The 21688-nt window shown below is 40.2% G+C and overlaps 1 protein-coding gene across 2 annotated transcripts in view; it reads right to left on the bottom strand.

The window, feature by feature from the left end:
- Positions 1-21688, bottom strand: part of mpp2b (MAGUK p55 scaffold protein 2b) — a 47400-nt gene that overhangs the window by 23179 nt on the left and 2533 nt on the right. The window contains exon 2 of one of the 2 annotated variants that reach the window (XM_084342416.1): positions 10653-10732. In XM_084342416.1, coding sequence (XP_084198542.1) covers positions 10653-10683 — 31 coding nt within the window. In that variant the 5' untranslated portion in view covers positions 10684-10732. Of the gene's footprint in view, positions 1-7311; positions 7600-10652; positions 10733-21688 lie in introns of those variants that run through there. The other variant, XM_084342415.1, reaches the window with a different exon arrangement.

The raw sequence follows: 21688 nt of genomic DNA, 5'->3' as shown, positions 1-21688 counted from the left end.
AATCTGGGCTGTTATTGTTTGTGGTTAAAGCACAGCGCAGGAACATGAACCTCTTAGCCGGCACTTAGTGAAGGTTGTTCTGTTGCTATGTAGCGGCGGTAAGGGAGGGAGGGAGGGTGGATCAGGGGAGAAAGAGATGTGGGACATGTGGTCGTGTTGGTGTTTCTTCGTGATGAATCCTCATGAGGACTCAAACACAGAGGAGTGCAGTGTGCAGCTGACTCTTATCCTTTCAGTGGCAATAAACACTTTTTGGTCTGATGAAATTTCTTGAGATAAACAAGTGGGCTGAAAAACGCAAATACAGTAAATACTCTACCCAGAAGCATTATGGGAGGTGAACGAGGCACAATTACATAAACAGGTAATGAGCAGACCATGACTATCACAGTAAGTGTAGTTTTAGTTGTAGTTTTTTGGTTTCCACCAACTCGCAAGAGGCTCTTTAGCTACTAGCTGCTAACTATGTTGGTCATTTGTCTTGACAGGAAGTGAACTGGCTTTTAGAGCATTTTTGCTTAAAAAAAAAAAAAAAAGCCAAAAATATTGCTTTGTATGCATGAATGACTGTATGCAGATCGTTTCATCAATGAGTTCATCAATAAATGCGGCCCCTTTCACATGTCACATGATACATTTACTACAAAAATATTGATTATAGCTGGAGTTAATTGATTATTTGTCAATTATTAAAATAGATACCAGCTATTTTGATAAATCGGTTTGAGTCATTTCTTTAAGAAATAAAAAATATCAAAATTCTCTGATTCCACCTTCTTAAATGTGAATATTTTCTCATTTCTTTACTCCCCTATGAGAGTAAACTGAACATCTTTGGGTTGTGACAAAACAAGACTTTTGAGGACGTCATCCTAAGCTTTGGAAAACACTGATGGACATCTTATTGACCAAACAACTGCTGTAATAATCCAGAAAATAATTAACAGATTAATTGACAACAAAATTAGTTATTAGTTGCATTCCTAATTATAACTGCTTTATAGTAACGCTTGCAAATGCTTTGTAATATTGTGATGAAGATCTGTGAGACTAAATTCTTAGGCAGTACATTGGGTGCATGCAATTCAGACAATGTCACGCAAATGTGCAAGCAGTGAAAAGGACAGGAATACAAGGGATAGGACCGAAAAAGCCGACTTCAGAGGCAGAGTTGCAGAGCTGGTGCATTGAAATGATTTTAATGCAAAATATCACAGTACAAAAGGCTTACGGGATGCTGTAGGCAGGTATGGGTAAGGACCAGAAAAGGCTCTCACAGCAGGCAAAGAAATCCAACAAAGAGCAGGCAGGAATCAAAGGTCGGATAAACAGGCTAGGTCCAGACAACTGAGTAAAGATCCAAAAATCTAAAGGAGACTGTGTGATGCAAGGAACAAAAATGAACTGGCACAGACAGAGGGGAAGACACAGACTAGATACACTGGAGAGGGACGGCTAATGAGGGACAGGTGAGACTGATCAGGGCTGGAAACTGGCAGGAAGTGAAGTAACTGAAACAAGGGGAGAGTATTTCACAAAAATATGATATAAAACAAAGAAAAACATAACCTAGGGAACAGGGCAGGGTATGACGAACAACCCTTCCGTTATTGTCCATTATTATTATGGATTTGTACCGTACCTGTGAAAATGAATCTCTTTATGTCGTTAAAGCCCATTTGGTAGAAATGAAGTTTCTTTCTATTAACCAAATCTGAATCCTTACCCAATCAATTTGACAACTCACCTCAATCAAAGTTTTTGTCATGGTTTTGGGTTTTTAGTTCAGTTATTTCCTATTTTATTTTGTAGGTTTCTTCCTCATGTGTCATGTTCTGTTTTACATTTCCTGTATTTGTTTGTTTCCTGCCTTTTTGGATTGCATTTATTCGTTTACCTGTCCCTATTAGTCTTCCCTCTGTGTATTTAAGTCTGGTTTTCCCTCACTTTTTGTCAGTTTGTTTGTTTCTAAATGTCCTAAACTTTATTTGAAGTCACATATATTACTTAAAAACAAGAAAATTGAAGAATTCTGAATAACTTGATAAGCAGAGCGAGACTTGCATGTCAGTGATGAAAGACAATGGGACAAATGTAAAATTCTGAAGGAATAAGTGAAACACTGTCAGAAAAACTCCTCAAACACAATTAGTTCAAACTATTCTCATCACAAAACTCTTACAGCTGTTTTTGATTTACACTATTTGGCTCTTTTAGAGGTCTTGGATTAACAGTCCTCTCACAAAACCAGGACGAACTGTATATTCATAGGTGCCTAATCTGTGTTATCGTGATTCTACTACAAAACATTTCAGTCTGAAAAACGTACTTAAAATTCATTGTATGTCCAGAATTACACTGAACAGGACATCGAAAGTCATTCTTAGCAAAGACCTGGTGGTAATTAATCAGGGTCGCTCAATGATAAGGTCAATGTTAAGCTTCTGAGTGTGCAGAGTGACTCCGCAGAAATAACACCTGCTTTGTCCTGTGGAAACACCGGCAGATTTCTGAATAGACTTCTCCTCAAAAACTCATTGATATTCTCATTGTCTCCCGAACACACTGATGGAAGTTACGGCAGCCTTATTCTCTATAAAAGAGGCATGTTACTGATGAAATCGAAACTATGTCGAATCGCCAAAGTCACCTCTCTAAATTAAAATACTCCTGGGCCTCGACAGACTTTATTAAATACTTTAAGATTACTCTTGGATTTGATTTTGCTCCCTGCTCTCCAGCAAAATATAATTACTATCAATCCCTCAGGAAGCAAAAGATGAATGTCTAACACAGTGGTGGAGAATTATATTGGATTGGAGCATATTCCATTGTGTGTACCACAACCGTTTAATCATTTATGACTAAAGTAAAACTTTAATTCATCTGTTCACGGCATGTGCTTCAGTTTTTTCCATCTTGATGTCCTTGCAGAGTGCAATCAGTCTGAAGTATTTTCTTTCGCTAATACAAAATTCATGCAGAATACAGCTATTACAGCTAAAGAACACTGCTCTGGTGGATGTGTGTTTAACTCAGGAAAATTAAGTCAACATCCTCCTCATGGAGCAGCGCTGACAGGCTGGCTCATCATGACAAGTTCAGAGAACGTTGTGTGAAAGCATGTGTGGGCACATCCATTGTGTAATGTACTTAGTGTAACTTGAACAGGCTTGGCTTTCAAATAAAAACGCTCCCCTCATCTGGTTAGCTTACCGCAGAAAATTGCATTATTTGAATTATCTGCTGTACAAATGCAGTTGTAGCGAGTGCAAACCGACTGTGATAAAGCTTCGAAACCTCGAGTTTGGTATTACGTTACATCTTTGTTTTTTTGGAGACAGAAGTGACTATTTTTGGATAAGGGGGTGGGCCAGGGGAGAATATTCTGACTGGATCTGATTGAGAACCTGAGAACATGCAGTGTAGGACTTGTCAATCACAAGGCAGCCCCTATCTGAAGTACACTCTTCTTTATTGTTTATTTTACTCTAAATTGTATTTTAATTTACAAAATGAATATCATGCTGTTTTGAAGAAGACTTGAAACTAATGACCAAGACCATAAACTCATTAGAAACTGTTTACAGAGGTAATAAATCTAGTGAGAAGTAGGGTCATTTTCTCATTAGCTTACATACAGTCAGACTTCTGCAACCACCAAGCCACCTCTGAATAGTGAAAAAAATGTACATTTAAGGCACTTCCACATGGGCCTCACTTTTCAGACCGGAAAGCTCAATCTATATTTATACAGGCAATGAGTTGTAGACTAGGGGTGTAATTATACATCAATCTGTACTGATTTATAGATTCAATGATCCAATGTGATTGATACAACGTGAAAATATCAATCCATATCATCATTTTTACTATGTGCCTTTTTTAAAATTCCCCTGGCACCTCTGTGTCACCTTGTCCCAAAGCACACTTCCTTCCTAAACATTTGAATGGTGCTAGCGCCAGGCAGTTAATGTCAAGCAACTGTTTCAACAATGTTAGGCCGAACAAATGTGCGCGCAGGCTGATATTCAACAGCATGATAGCCCCCCACTGTTAGCCTTGTAGTCACATTATTTAAATCGCTGAAACTCTCGAAACTATAACGAGTTACAGTTACAGCCAAATGATTTATGCATAGCTCCTTTAGACTACTTGAAATGACTGTAATAGTGTTAATGTTTGCTTTTATTTTGATGTAAATGTTTGATCAGTTGTTTTTTGACAATTCTATATCTTTTTTCACCAAGTGGGAGATATTGCTGCCGAGTTGGAGGCTGACAAGAACCGGTTTTCCAGCTCAGTTGCTCATAATTACAGTCAATGACGTGAAAACAGCATAAGAATGATTGAGATCATTTTCCCCTCTAACAGGTTCAATAAAGATAACAGGAGTGTGAGAGTGAGAGTCAATCAACTGCAGTGTGTACACGCCCACACAGTCCTCAGAGGACATCTAATCAGCCAAAATAATTGAAATCACTCGTAATGTGGATGTAGGTGTACTACGGATGTTCAGGGCCATAAACTTATCCAGGCAAGCTGAACACTATCGATCACATGCATTCACTATATGAGGAGTTGGATTTTTGCGCCTGTGTTGTCGTTTGTAGCGGAGAGGATCGTGTTATATTCAGGACGGGTGCAGGGTTTGTTTTGACTAGTGGTCTCAGACTTACTGACCTATTGTATGTATTTTATCAATTATGGTGTTTTATTTATGTATTGTTTTAATGACAGTGTCTAATTTCTGTATTTCATTAACAATAGCGTTTTATTTTATTCTTTTACTCAAGATTTCCATGTTACTAAGTTCATGTTTTTTAGTGCTTGCTGTGACAAGTGCTATACAAATAAAATCTGATTGATTGATTTTAGTCCTAGTAACCTGGTAATAAAGCTTAAAAGTGCAACATGTATGAATTTAAGTTTAAAACACTCAAAAATGAGTTAACACGCTAACCAGCTAACCTCAGCCCATCCTGTCTTGTTATAGCACTTTGTACCTCCAGTTCCCAACAGGGCCGCTAGCTGCACGGCTAACTGAACTCACTAGCTAGCAACAGCTAAAGTGAGCAGCATTTAGCAGTTACTCTGGTGATACTCTGCCCTCTTTTTTCTTGGAGTATGAATTTAACAGGTGGCCAAATCTTATATATTGCACTTTTGATATTGTACTAGAACTTTATTGAAGGTTTTTACGAATCCAAGACACATAAAAACATCCTTGTAGCAGTTATTTTGAGCAATAGCACATTCTGCAGAAGAACAAAAACTACACATAGCCAAACCTTTTTTAAAAAATAAAATGCAACATGACACATGAGGAGAGAACTTCAAAATGAAACAGGAAATAACTCAACCAAAAACTCAAACCATGACATGTTGTATATCCGTTGCCTTGTAATGACCCTTATCTTCCTAATCCTACTTACTGGACCTTAAAATACTGTACAATATATATCCGTTTACTGAAAATGTGTGTTGTCAGGTAAATAGTGTTTGTAATTTGTCGTTTTTAATCTATTATTCTTCTATAAACTCCCTGACATTCTCGTTTAATTTGTGAAAATGAAACTGTCTTAAGCATTGCAGCAGTGTGCATGACTGTCCCATGAAAAGCAACATTTCTTGAGGAAACACTAACCCTGACCCCTTCTGTCTTGGGGAGCCAATCAGCAGGAACGAGGGACTTTAAAGCTGCCATTTAAGCCACCACATTGCCATGGTGATGCTTGTTCCAAGCTGGCATGATACAGGGTGCAGGCTGGATTGCCTTATTAGCCGTCTGAAGGTCACCACTGGAGACAACAGTTGTGATATTTGTTGACATTTCGCAAATGGACAGCAACTCCCATTACACCTCACCCAGATGGCGAGGGCAGGATAATTTCATGTGAAGTTTTGCAGGGGAACCGACACGAACAAGTTTACCGACTGAACTCCAAACATTTTGACGTTGACTGCACATTTATTTTTCCCTGCGGCGGTTAATGAAAGAGCAAACAGAGATCTTCAGGGTGTGACGCGGATGAAATAATTGCCAGTGTCACCACATTATCGAATACCCTCAGCCAGAACAGAATTAAATTGTCCCATTCTCTTGAAACCCCACGATTATCTCTGACAGCCTAATCCTACCAACATGCAGTACTCAATGATCCATCATCTGTGTTTGACTACTGCTTCATTAGTCCGGTAGGCACACAGAACACTCCTGTGATAGTGTGAGGGGTTCGGAGAGAAGAGAGTCTGTGTGTTATATGTGTGTGTGTGGGGAGAAAGTGTGAGAGCCACCAAGTTATTTGAAGGTTGTGAGTCTGACACATCCAGGCATGCCATCTCTGATCAGAACACTACACTGTTGCATATGAATGACCCCCTACCTACTCACCATGAATGTACAATGCACAGGAGGTCTCGCTCGCTCTCTCCCTCTTAATCTCTCTCTCTCTCTCTCTCTCTCACACACACACACACACACACACACACACACACACACACACACACACACTCTGAACTGATAGACAGGATGCAAATGCTTTGGCAGAAATTGTGATTCATTACGGCTGTCACTGCTGTCTTGTCAGGCTACATTACCAAGCAGAGGATATCTTGCAACACTGTATACTGTGTGACATGCAATACACTTGGCAATGATGTAATGATGCTGCTTACCTCGACTTATTCAACATGACTTCATCAAACAGACAGAAGTTCATAAATAGATACGGGGAGAACATATGACTGTGTTGTATGCATCCACATGTATTATTAACAAACTGCATTAATAATGAAGAGGGTGAATGGTACTTCCCACTATCTGTTCATTATCATTCAAACAACAAATACTTGCTTTTACACAGGCTCTTCCTCTTTTAATGACTTTGTTTCTTTTCCGCACTTGTCTCAAAGTGCATTCCTCACGTTACAATAAGGCACTCGTTGTAAATTCAATAAATAGAAAAGAAACTATGGCTTTGTTTTCACTGCGCCTTGCTCTCTTCCCTTCCTTGCCTCAGGTTCCTGAACATCACATGCTGCCCTGGGTCCTAATCTGTCTCTGCTCATCTTCATCACACTCTGGAGGTTTGGACCAGCGCATCAAGTGCAGGTGCATTGCGAATTTAAAACACCAACTCATGCCCTCGTCCGCCAACGTGAGCACATTGTCACCTGCTTAGAAAACAGTGATTCAACCGTAGATCACGGCTTCTCCACGCTCTCTGTCCATAGCCGGAGAAGTCATCTGTCTTATAAACAGTCCTGTATCCCTCACACACGGCAGGTAGGGACTTCTTGTGTGCTTACCTTCTCCCCCCAGCTTGATTTCCAGGCCCTCCAGGGAGTTGGCTGAGTCCCCCTCCTCCAGGGAGAGCCTTCCAAACACGGTGCCGGCCATGGTGAACAACACCTCTCTACAGTAACACACCCAATACGGTATCTGAGGCAGACTGAGAGATCTCCCTCTCTCTCCCTCCCTATCTATCCCTGCCTCTCTCCTCTTCCTGCCAAAGCGGCTCCTTCGCTCTCTCCTCCCTCTTCACCTGCTCTTGACATGAATGTGTATAAGCTATGCCTGGCTGAGCGTCTTCTCCTCCGCATGAATGAATGGAAACGAGAGAGGGTTGTGTGTGCATGAGAAAGGGAAGGGGTGGGGGAAGTATGATGCTTTCTCTTGGAGGATGGAGAAAAGGAGGCAGGGCGATTTTTTTCCTTCCAGGCTTCCCTGTGGGGGTTAACTGGGGGAAAGAGCAGCAGAAGGTTGGCTCGTAGGAAGGGGGATCGGTGAAAGAGGCGGTGCGTAGGGAGCTGACACATATGTGAGAGATGACCCTCCATTACTATTACATCACAGACACAGGTACAAACAAAGCGAGCCTTGCAGATGCTCTGTAAGTGATGGGTGCTTACTGGGTGAATTTATATTTGTGCTTTCTGCTTATAAATCCAGGAAATGCTTATCTGAGTTCCTTTGAAAAATGTCTGAATATCTATAAAGGTGACCCTTCTCTGACCCTTCTTGAAGCTTGTGCAAAAAATAGCCTTGCTTTTTAAATTAAACAAAGACATGAATTGGTTTGGAGAAACAATCTACTGTGTGTTACTAAAAATGCCAGTCATCCAGACTAAGCCCTCGGCCAGTGTACAAATCAACACTGACTGACAGCCCATTACAAAAACAGAAACTCCACACATATTTTAACTCTCCATGGAAAACGCTTTTCTCCCTCTATTCCTCTATTCGCCAGCTGACTGCGGCAGTTTATTACCACACGATAATACACTATAAAGCTTTAAGTTTCAGATGTGGTCCTCTGTTAACCAATATACTTAGACTCTTAATTTCTCAGACATCTGGCCGCGGCTTTTCAATCTTTTATGTGTCTCGATCAAATGCCTACAGCGATGAGTGAAGGGGAAATGCATGGAAGCGTGGCTACGTGCCAGTTTAGAGTTTAATGTGGGCACCGTTTTTGGCGCTCAAACAAGGAAATTTAATTGTACTGTTGTCACAGTGCTACATATTCAACTCTGATGTCAATGTCAAGGCATATATCTAAAAAATCTCATCAATAGGTTCATCATCAAGGGTGTAATACATTCGTTGGTATTTTGGACAAATTCAGTCTCATGTTTTCTATACTGGGATCAGTTTTATCCACCAGTTTATATAGCCTGGGTTCCTGCGCAACACATGGTGCACTCTTGGGTGCAGTTGCCATGTTTCAGTTATTGCACTGACTCCTGCTGTCTGTTGTGAGGTGCCAGATTGAATGTGTGTACAAAATCATTGCTTTAAATAAAAGGTGCACTACATAGTTTTGGGGAAGAAGAAGAGAAAGATATTAATTGACTGATTTTTTAATTGCCCAAACAAACTAAATAAACAAACTCTTTGTTTTCATGACTGAATAAACTGAATAAACAAACTGACCTTAAAAGACAACACAATTTCATACTGACTTTTTTTGTTTATATGTGGCGGACCCTGCCACCTTTCTAGCTTCAAACAGTGTTCTGGAGACCTTATTTTCCTCTGAGAACAGCTTTATTCAGTTATGGAAAACACAAGTATTTCGGAGATTGTATTTTAACCTCATTAACGTTATTATAGAGATTGGCATTTTGTGCGATCCGGCGCCCCTCGCAGTTTCTGAGTGAAACACCACTGTCATAAATACAAATCCCAGGTCTGTAACAATTTGTCAGACGTAATGTAGGTGCCAACTACAAACAAAACTCATTACGTCATGACAGTGTTATGTGTTGAAAACAAGCGACAAGGGGGTCGAGTGGCTGTGACAGAGACACCATTCACCCTGTTACAAGACACTGCACCATCAATATGATTTAGAAACGGTTATTTAAAAAGGTTAAAAAGTTATATAATGTTTTAAATTTTTCACAGCAGCCTTGAAATAGTACCAAACTGTCTGCTAACATGAAAAACACCATTACATTTTGATCCATTTCAAAGATATCAAACACCCTCCTTCAAATAAATGTTGAATTTGGTAACACAAAATATGAATTGAACAAGTCACTATGGCCCGAAAGGTGACATTGAGCTGCAGTGATTAGTTAATTTATAGATCAGTCGATTGAAAGAAAATTAGTTGCCAACTATTTTGATTGTAAATTAATTGTTTCCGACGTCACTCTGGGTTCTTGGAGATTGTGATGAGCATTTTTTTACGATGTTAATATGGTGTGATGCGATACGACTTTATTATCCCCTTAGGCAAATGTTTCTTGGGCTCAGTGATGCTGCATCAGAGCCAAAGAAGCACATTTTTAAATTAATTTATTTTATTGACAATCAGATTTAAATAAAGAAAACATTCTGATAATCGGAAAAATAATTAATATCGGATCTGACAGTTGGTAGACACTTATACAATATATACGTACATACATCGTGTATGTAGAATTTACTTTTACTTGTACTTTTGATACTTAAGTCTATTTACTGCCTGAAAATTTCTTCTGATACTTAAGTACCTTCGTATTAGTGACTTTCACTTTTACCAAAGTAATGTTTTACCACAATAGCACAAGTATGACTTTGGGTACTTTTTTACAACACTGACTACATACACACATTGTGCGTTTGTGCCAGTAAAGAAAAAAACAAAACTATTAAAATAATAATGAAACAACAGTGAAAAAATTGGCAGATTAACTGATAATCAAACAAATAATTGCAAATACCTTTGCCAATCAGTCATTCACAGCGTACTATGTCGTACAATCCATAATAAAACACTCACCCAATGCCTCCAAAGAAAATTGGAACGTGTATTTGTGTGCGAGCATGTGCGCGTCTGTGCATGCACTCGTGCGCATTAGCACTACTGGCCTCCAGTGCTAGATTTAACTTGCATGTGTGCAAGAGTGCAGGGCCGCGAAGGATACAACTGCAAATCCTTCGAGGCATGACTGATCTAAGGCTGGAGTTTTAGCGCTCCATTAGCCAGCTCATTAAGTCACATTAGAACTCAGGAGATGAGATACATGTCCTGAGTGCGGGAATAATCTTCAGCCGTTCAGTATCTCCTCCCTGTTCCCTCTCTCTTGATATCTCTCTCGCTCTCACTGACACACACACACAGAGATGCCCTTCGTCATAGCGAGGCAGAGCCACTTACCGGAGTCAGAGCTGGATGTCGCCACGGGCATTTTGAAAATTGGTTCCTCCCAGTATCCTCCACAAAACTTGTTAGGTCAACTGCAATGAAAGAGAGTGCAAAGAGAGAGAGAGAAGAGAGAGGCATTGAAAACACTAATGAGGTATTGATTGTGAATATGAATGCAAAATCTTTGTTGTCAGACCACTGAGGCGGAATATTAAGGTTGAAACAAGGAAAGGAAGAGGCTGTTCTATAAAGGGCATATAAAAGGACTATTTCACACAGAGTGTTGCATATTTTATGGCTTGGAGGTTTCTTTTGAGCTTTTTATAGTTTTTGTAGCTATAAACTGTGTTGTCAGGTTGAGGTCCTTCAAATTCAACACACAGGGATCAGTGCAAGTCTAAATCCAGCCATGACAAAGAAAACAAATCCTTCTCTGTCGTAATCACAGTCAATGGACTTACGTACGTGCACAGCTCGTTCCTAATTTGTCCGAACACGCTCCCACACACAACAACTGGTCTCTAACTTTGTTTAATACCTATAAATAGAGTAGCCGGTTGCTCTGGTAACACCCAAACAGGTTTAGCCATCATGTCCGTAGGGAATACTATTAGCAACAGTTGGAAAATTGAGTGAGCCAGTGGGTGAGTGAGTGGGCAGGCCAGCTAACATTAGCTTAGTGAGGATCTCTATTGACTCTAATTGATCCTTTTAACATCAGGCAGCAAGTAAAAGGCAAAAAGCACCACGGACAGAGGACTGGGAGACTAAGGCCTTGTACACACATTCTGTCCTCTGTTAAAATACAAAATATGTCCACACAACCGGCATTTTATAAAATATCTCTATACACATGAGAATGCAAACTAGAGATGTACTGATCCACTTTATTTGAGTTCCAATCCAATTACCGACATCTGGCTGTATGATGCAGTACGACTTCCACCCCTCAGAATGTTGGCTTTACAGACATTACAAGTTGTTGTCCTACTTTTCTGTGGTTCGAGACTAAACTATCTCAAAGCTAGAAACTCACTCGGTTCCAGATTGTCTTGTGTTACAGTATGGCAGATTCATTGTCCAGTGAAAGGCCGGTCTGTCTGTCTAACTCTATTATGCTTTTTTGTTGTTTTTTTCCCCTTTCCTTCAGTGATATAGGTACTTGTGCATGCAAAAGATATTAAAAGTTAAAAAGGTCAAAGTCAGCACCAACAGAAGCTCCTCTCTCCTACAGAAAACACTGACAACACTGACAACACACTATGTCACCATGTCACACATTTGCAAAATATATGCCTAGCAGCTAGTCTGGCACGTAAGAATTGATTTAGCACAACTGGTCTGTGGTTGTTAGTGGTGCTGGGTCAGGCGTGAGTGAGCTGACCAATCAGAGGAGACTGTGTATTCAGGAGGGGGTATGTCTCCTTTAAATAATTTGTGCTACAACACTATGGCTATGGGCTTAAAATTGCATTATTACATGGTTACATTTATTCATTAAAACGTTCGACAATGGAATCTGGGTTGGTGCGTGGATCCGTGACATCAATCCAACATACGAGGAGTGAACTCCACATGCTCAAATAAGCAAGCGGGCCAGCTGGTGGCAACAGAGTCTATGTCAATGAAACGTCATACACCAGAGAAAAACATTCCTACATGCGTAGTGAGCTTATTCATTTTAAAAGGAGAATTATGTTCTTTGTCAGGTTCATGGTCTTATTTTTGGTTACTACTAAAATAGGTTTACATGCTTTAATCCTCAAAAAACACATCAGCGCTGCAGCTCTGTATTCCTCCTCTGTCTGAAATGCTCTGTTTTACCTCCTGTCTTTTTAAGGCCCCCCTCCTGAATACCCAGTCTGCTCTGATTGGTCAGCTCACACATGCCTGAGCCAGCACCACTCACAGCGTCTCCAGTCGTGTCCTGTCGAGAAACTCTAAGTTAAGTTATAATTAGGCCGACTGTCGCTACATTTGCATGTGACCGAGAGGCGGAAAAACACAGGAAAATGTTTGTATTGCATAAAATCCGTATACCTGTGGACAAGGGCATAAATATCTGTTGTCCAGAGATTCAAAATTAACTTGTCAGGTGATATGGACTTTGAGAAATACACACAGTGAAGAGCAATTAAGGGTTAAGGAGCAGGTGTGGGGAACCTAAACAGGCTGTGTTGAAACAGAGAGAGAAAGAAAGGGACGGAGAGAGATCAAACGACAACAATGGTGAGGAAGAAAAGAGCGCAGCTGACGACGGCGATGAGACCGTGGTATCCAAGGATGCCAATTCATGGTTGCCATGACAGGAGCAATCCATGGATCCAAAACCCTGCAATCTCACTACAGGGTCAGAGCGTGACAGTGTGTGCATGTGTCAACGAAAAAAACAATCATTACTCAGATTTTGAGAGATGAAGCATCTTCATATGTTCCAGCATTGAAGCTATGAACTGACCGAATGCGGGCGCTAACAAAAAGATTGCTACATTCTAAGTGCTTCCAGTCTGACTCCCAATATTATTTTTGTAAGTAACTGAATGAATACATTTCTTCCTTCAGATGGAGTCACATTTCTCTTTTACTACTTATCAACTAATATTTCTAAACTGGCTCTCCAGGTGACATTTTCCATTAGGAAAGAAACTTTTATCACTCACTTATTTCTTTTCAAGCCTTGTCACTGAACAGAAATGGTAAAAACGTCTCCAGGCCCAGCGGTATGTCCTTTTTATTAATTTGCTTCTCTGCGCAGAGATCAAACTATTCCCAAATCCAATTTGTTCAGATATTTGCTGGTTTTATGTCATTTTGTCAGCGCATCCCAGGGCACCAGTTAAAGATTCATCTTATAAACTACTAAACGTCAACTTGCTGGCAGAGGGAATATTTTGATTATAATCCCAACATGCTTCATAATAATAGGGCGAGCCTGCTGAATTCTGGAAGAGATTCGGGACACCTGTTACTACTTATTACTTTCCATACCTCCATCTGATCAAGATCCCCTTCAAGATATTTCATAGACTTCATCACACTAATGACACGTTACATAAAATGTATCCTCCCATAAATTTATTTTCCATCGTCCATTAATCCTTTCAATAACCCGGTTTGTTCGGCCATATGTTTTGTTCCCGTCAATGGATTCCAATCTATATTTAACTCCCTCTCGTTGCCTTATGTAATAAATCTATTTTTCCTAACCCACGGACATGTCATATCATATTTGGAATAGTACCACTTGAACTCTGAGCGTAGCTGACTCAGAGAAAAGCTGTCGTATTTTGTAAGTGCCTTTCTGTATGTGTATCAATTCTGGTTGTGTGTAGGCGACTTCATTAGGTTTCAGAGGTAAGTAAGAGTTTGTTTTTTTATTCGATCCAGCGGGAGGGAGGACAGGACTAGGCAAATTTATTGGTGAGTGTGCGTACATAATTTTTTCTTTGAGGAAGTGGGTTGCATATTTACATATAAATATGTAAGCCAAGCAGTGCCTCCCACGTCATTAGTGAGGACAACAACAGATTATCTGATGAAAAGCTGTGATTAGTTTCACTGGTGTGACATTGAAGCACACAGTCTTAGACGCTCAAGGACCAGGCGCTTTTGCAAAAGTCTGATCTATGCGGATCAGGTCCTTAATGCCGCATACCAGTCCCCAAGGCTTATCCGTGGCATCCCGTGTTTGCACTGCGAAATGACAGAGCTTGTTAAAAGTATGCAGAGACCACACGGCCGCTAAGAAGTCAAAGCCGATTGCAGCAGAGCTTGGCCGTGCTGGAGCTGTGCTGACACACTGGGGAGGGGGGTTTGGGAGAAAGGAGGTTTGAGGGTGGGTACGATGTTCTCTGTCAGTCTCACTGGCTCTTATTTTATAGAACTGAGGAGGAATAATTGGCCAAGATCTAATGATGGTGCAGTCGTCAGCAGCGGTGGCATTTTCTTGGTAATTGGTAGCAATTTCTTGCCGAACAGCCTGGATGTCTACTCAGAGCTGCAACCAGTCATCATTCCCTATAATCAAGGATTAAAGAGGTGTCCTTAATAAGACCATTAAGACTAATGTTGAAGTTGAACAGTGCGTAAATAAGGGATCCTTCGCAGAGGTCAAAATTGGTTGCTGCAGCTGTGCACATTGTGAGCCAGTCCGTCTCGCCAATCAAACCTTGTATACAGAAAATGTCTCTGCTCTCTCTCTATCAGTCAACTCTCACACACACATACAGTAACACACCCTCACACAGATCTCCATCTCCCTCGCTCTATTCCACAAAGAGCACAGCTCAATAGCGCAGCTGCAATGACATCACATTTGGAGACCTGCTATCATCTCTGCACTGTCAATCTATTAAAAACAAGAGGCCAGCTGTTGGGTGCGTGTGTGTGATCTATGTATGCTATATTTCTAGACATGTTGGATGTTCCTTACCAATAAATTCTTTCCAGGCACCGACTAAGTTTAAATATCTGCATCACCCAGATCTTACTCAACCAGAACTGAGGGCAAATGTTAAGGCTTTGTTGTCTGAAAATATCCCTAAAATTCAAGGAAGTCAGTGCTACAGCCAAAAAAAGATCAGATGTTCTCTCTCTACTGTGCTTCTGCTGTCCATTTAGGATAGTCACTTATCTGCTTCAAATTGCTCCTGATGGATTCTGTCTACAAGTCGGGCTAGGCAATGTATTGATATTATATTATTAATGTGAAATGAGACTATACACCTATCAGCCAAAACATTAAAAGCACTGACCTAAATGGTGAACTAAATATCATTGATCATGTCTTTACAACGCAATTTTCTGTCTGGAAACCTCACCATACCACACCATAAAAACAGTTCAGGAATGGGCCGAGGAACGTGACAAAGAGCTCAAGGTGACAGTCAGGCCGTCAGACCCGATCAAGCATCCATGGGACCTTGCAACCAACAAGACCCAAATCAACCACAACATTGAAATGTTGTTGCAGCGGATCAGTGCCAGTGGTTTTAATGTTGTGGTTGATTTGACACCTGTGGGTTGCAAGATGGTGCCTCCATGGATTGGACTTGACACTGCACGTCCCATGGATGCTCTATCATATTGGGATCTGGGGAGTTTTGGCATCAGGTCGACGTCGCCTTGAGCGCTTTGTCACCTTCCTCAAGCTTTTCGTGAATTATTTGTGTGGTGCCCCTAGATGCTTTGTCCTGCTAGGCGGGGCATTACCATCAGGTAATGCCATAGCCATGAGAGAGTTTACTTTGCCTGCAGCAGTGTGTAGATGGGTGTTATGTGCCAAAGAACATCCACATGAATGTCATCATGTGGTGTTCAGAGGATTCACCCAGATATAAAGTAAACTGATGTAACCATCTGAACTTACCAGATTGTTCTACTTGTTCTAATACTTGCCTTTACTTAGTCATTAATTATATTCATATTAAAAAGGTGCAATATGCAAGAATTTCAGTTGAAATCATTTAAGAATCAACAACAGAGTCTGAAGAAATAACACTTTTGACATTATCTGTATATTGCATATATGAAGTACCTTTGATGACATTGATATATATCATGTTGTGATTTAGGCTAAAATATTGCAATATTATTATTTAAAGGCCATATCGCCAAGCCCTATCTACAAGATTAGCGAGCCTACAGCCTGATAAGAAAACAATTTATATTAGTGTTAAAAATGATTGTATAACACATAAGGATCCTCAGTACATGTTGAGGGAAGCATCCATTTCCTTCAAGGTAGTTTAAAGGTAGTACTTGCAGACTTCTAAAACATAACAACCACAACAAATAAAGCCTACATCTGAAGATGAAATTTTTTTTAATTGCATCTTCCAGCACATTCTGGCCTAAAGCACTGACACATGTGGTGGCCCAGGTGTTTATATGCCAAGTGTAAAACGCCTTGAGCTGTTCCCATACTGAGGCTGCATTGAAGCCTGAAAACATACATACACACACATGCACGCACATACACACACACACACGCACCAGCGACCAAACAAGTCTTAATCCACACATGCAGGCTGGCGTCAGGCCTAAAAATAACCCTGTGCTCCCACAGGTTCAGCTCCTCTCATTACTTTACAAGGGAAAACTGTCGTATCCAAGACAACCACGAGCAGCTCTTCGCCTTTTCCCCCAGCGCTTTGCCATGGCAACAAGGGAAAATGCGTAAAATAATAATAAGTTGGAGCTAAAATTGGGTCTATTAAAAGGTTTGAAGCTACACTTCAATACAGAGTTGCTTTATAAGAGGAAATCAGCATCATAAGTGGATAAAAAAGAGCGTAGCATTCACATAACAGGGAGGAAATCCATTTTGACAGTGTTCACCAGCACTTGTTGAGCTCTATAATTAAATTAAGCAATGTTATTACTGTGATTTCAACTTAACAGTTTCTACAGCTCCAGAGCAACACATTTTTTTTTTAATCATATATGTTTTCCCTTCTTATATTGAGAGAGAGTCAGAAAACGTTTTTTCTGTCTATTATTAAAAAGTTTACACATTTATGGTAATCTTGAAAGTAAAGTCACAAATTCGATTTAAACTTAAAGGTGCAATATGTAAGATTTTTGTTGATAACATTTTCAAAATTAACTAAAATTATCGACAGAATATGAAAATAGTTATTTTGAAGTCATGACATGTATGCATTGTGTTGTAGACCTGTCCAGTCCAAAGTTCCTGTGCTAGCGGTGTGAACTAACACTCCGCTGGTGCTCTGAGCCCCCAGTCCAGACAGCTAGATGCATGGCAAACTGAGCTAACTAGCTAACGGCAGCTACAGTCAGCAGCATATAGCGGTTACAATGTCATATGCTGCCCCCTTTTTGTTTGAAATATGAGTTAGACAGCAGGCCAAATATTATCCCTTTAAGGGGTCACTTCACCCAAAGCACAAAATAACATATTTACTCACTTACTCCTAGTGGTATGTAATCACACAAATAGTTTTTGTGTTATGCACCGAGATTTATTAGAGTCTACAATACAATGCAGGTGATTCAAATGAAAGATGATAAGAGATCATGTAGAAAAACAATCCTGTCAGAGTTTGTACCATTCTTGCAAAAATATTGCTTCCTGAAAACTACCACAAGAGCTTTCTTTGACGATCTGCCCTGAAGTGTGTTAAAGAAAGCACCAGCTGTCTGTTGTCAAACCACATTTCAGGCTAAACTCTTTTTCAACAGACAATATTAAAGTAGTTTATTCATTCTTGCCTACAGGGGCTCATATAAACACCTAAGTCACTCCAACAGATCAAAATAATGTGAGGAGGTCTTCTGAAGGAGAGGATGAATTTAAGTGCAGCTTCAAGCTATGTGCTGTATGGTTGAATGAGTTCAAAAATGAAGGTGTGTCATATTCCCAGCACGCATACTGATACACACAACGCGGTACTACTTGGTGGAAAAAGAGCACTCGCTGTCTTTTTCCTGGGCACACAGATTGAACAATGAAACCTAACGTGCCTTGAAAAGTCTAATCGTAAATGATCAACCAGCAGCTTAACAGATTTGGGACTCATTAGCCACTGCAGCCACATGAGCTACCGAGAGATCCTCAAATCGAGAGTTTAGTTCGTTATCTCCTGTGTAATTGTGTTGTGATGTATGATTCTATGACTAAAGAGCAACAAATTCTCTTCTTTAAAAAGGCACAATGGCACAAGAGATACCATCATTTATTGACATCCCTTGATGCCCGACATCGAATAAAACCTGATGAACTTAGTGCAGTGGGGCTTCCTTTTCCCTCAGCTGATACAGATTGTAATTAGTGTAATTAGAATTAAATGTCATGTACGTACCACTGAGAAGCTAAAGGACTCAGGCAAACTGCTGAGAGTCGACCAGGGGGAGCGTTCACAATCACCACCCTGCTGGGATTTCATTAAAGATCCCCATTTTTTCGGAGGAAGCAGCCATGATGGAATAAAGCTAAATGAATGTCACTGCTTGAATGTCACTCAAGTCTCTTGAGAGAGAAAGTCTGGAGGTTAAAGCCCCAATATTACAGAGCAAATCCACACTTTAAGGCTGGCACATTGGCTTGTCCATGCATTTATTGGCATTTATTAAAGGGACACTGCAAGAAATCTCAGTGGGGCAAAGAGTAGTAAAAGTGCAGCTACTGTCTCATTTTGAATAAAGAACTGATAAACAGTTTTATAGCCACTCAATTTCCAAACTAAGAACAGACTCTGTCTCTGCTGATGGGGTGGAGCGCTGTAATATCTTCACCCCACCCTAAACCACAACAAAGAGTCTAAAAATAAACATGAATTGGATCAGATGATATTGTGTATCAGATCAGATGTCTGACTGTCTGTCACGTAGTAATAACACGATGCCAAGTCGCCTGGCCGGCGTGTTGAAGACATTTCCTCCAGACAGCTGATCCAAAGAGCACAGCGTTATATATCAAACCACCATCAGTAAATTAAAGTTCAGTGCTCGCTGACGTGTGGAAGAGATAGGAAAAGCTGTGTGATGCATGCACTTGCTCTTTCAACCAGGCGCCCCGCTCCCAGTTTGATATTCAATTTAAACACTTTTTCCAGCACTGGCGGCTTTAGCATTGTTAGATTATCGCATCTGGGTTTGTAAATATGAATAGATCATTGTTGTTATGCCCATGTCAATTTCATTTTCTTTATTATTCTTTTATTTTCATTATTTTTTAAAAAAGGTGGTGGAATTTTACAGCTCGACTTTATCCTGGTGGCTTTTGCGGGTTTGGGTTTGATAAGTTTATATTATATTTACCAGAACAAAGAGCAAACATCCTTCTGTGATTCAACAATTAACATCAAAAACTAGAAATCAAGTGTGTTACAAAGTCCTGTTTCTCCTGTAATATTGGGGCCATGCCATGTCAACCCTCTTCCCGAATAAAAACAATAAAGGATCTCTGAAAAAGAAAATATCCCCAATATCTCCAATACCGTTAGAGTTATACCTCCGGTACCAGTCTGTTGATTGTCTTCGCCACAGAGCTCATCCCCTGCAATAATCCAGATCCCATAGAGAAATGCAAACTTCCGGGTTAGCCTACAAAAATATATCATCCCTGTAGCGCTCTAATTAGGGACCTGTGGGGACCATGAATATCAGTAAAAATGTTGTGCTAATCTAGCTAGTAGACATTAACATATATTTAATTGAATAAGTAAAAGATTTGACCTTCTGATGACACTAGATGAGAAGTCAGGAGGCTTCATCCTCTCAGGAACATGAATGTCTGTTCCAAATTTAATGGCAGTCCATCCAACGCTTGCTGAGATATTTCCAAAAGCGGTGGATCGACAAGACCAACTGAGTTTTTCTTCCGTCATGCCGGCATGTCTATAAACATCACATTCGCCCATTAAAAATCCTCACAATGCAGTCGGCAGTTCAATGACACAGCCTCTATATGTGAAGATCTGTGCCGGAGGGGATGAGGTGGCAGGTGTGAGAGTAAATGAGCTGATCGTTTTTTATGAATGACACTACTGAGGTTGGAAAAAGATGCTGAGGCTGTGTGAACTGCTGCGGATTAATCTCCCAGTGGAATCCAGTGTGGATGAGTCCTACTTCTAAAGCTTGTCTGTAAGCTACAGTTGATTAGAATTCCTGTTTGATGCAGTAATTAATCACACTGGAAAACTGCACAGTGTCATACTCACACAGCATTGAAGGTGTTTTATTAAGAGTTATCAATATGTGATGTTAAATAACCAGGAAGCTTTCTGAATTCATCTGGGTGAGGATCACACACAGGGATAGCTCTCTGAATGTGTTAAAGGACTTGTATTAATTCAAGTGTGCATTACTCAGAGGCTCAGACATGTCATGGTCACACTGTCTTCACCGGCACACTGGTCTTTTTGCTCTGATTTGATCCAATCTAATATCTCATACAAAATGTATTCAAATGTGAGAGAATTTAAAGTGAAGGATAATTTTTTCTTTTTGAAGTTTAAAGAGTCCGACTTCAAGCGGAGCTCTTAAATCGTTAAAGAAGTGCTTAGACGATGTTCTTGTTGAGGTAGAACCAGACCCGCTGATCCTTTAGCTGATACCCAAAGCTGTCAAAAGCAGGGAAATTTATGGTAAACCTCCCACTTCCAAAACAGAAATTGATAAGAAGGCGGAAGTTTCTTTAATCCAGACAAAAGCTCTTTGAAATGAGACTAACGGGTGGACAATGTAATGATTTGTTGTTTCAAAACTTCACATAACCTCACTGACTAACTGATCCGTGCTACGTGACTAAACAAATTGACTCGTATAGCTATATATGGCTAAGGTGATTGTTCATATTACCTCAGAAGGACTGGAACTATCTTTGAAGATGTAATATGTAGGTGAAATGGCCACCTGTTGAATTCATACTCCAAACAATCAGGGGGCAGCATATCACCAGAGTAACTGCTAAGTGCTGCTAACGTTAGCTGCCATGCAGCTAGTTAGCTTAGTTAGCCATGCAGCTAGCGGTCCTGTTAGGAGTAAGAGGTACAAAGTGGCATTACAAGACAAGACGACTGAGGCTAGCTGGTTAGCATGCTATCTCTCTAACACAATACATAGATGTCTTTGACATAACGTCCAAAGTTCTTCACATTCTGCTGATAATATTAGCTGATTTTTGAATGTTTAAGAAATCTACAGACTGGCTATAATCTGTAAGGCATTTAAACTTGAGAGAAAAGATCACAATTTAGATCATAGATTGCAATTACATACGTGATGTGATATTACTTTTTAGCCATAAAGTCAACCCCTTACAAGTTATTTTCATTTATGTTTTCAATAATATTATTTGCTGTGCTGCTGACTAAATAAATGTCCTCCAAATTAGACTGAAGTCAGCCTTAAATTTTCAGAAAGCATGTTGATGAGCAGTCTCGGTTTAAGTTTATAAATAAATATGCATGTAAACCAAAGTCATGTTACTGTAATGGCCCAGAATGAATTTCAGATTGCTCTGTCGTTATCAGCCAGAGGAGTCACAAATGGATGGTACATCTCTATTACCACTGAAAAGGCAA

This window comes from Pagrus pagrus (genome assembly GCF_965226575.1).
Source record: "Pagrus pagrus genome assembly, chromosome: 21".
In the NCBI taxonomy this organism is placed as follows: domain Eukaryota; kingdom Metazoa; phylum Chordata; class Actinopteri; order Spariformes; family Sparidae; genus Pagrus; species Pagrus pagrus.
The sequence above is the reverse complement of the archived record's forward strand: the minus strand, read 5'-3'. Positions and strand labels throughout refer to the sequence as shown.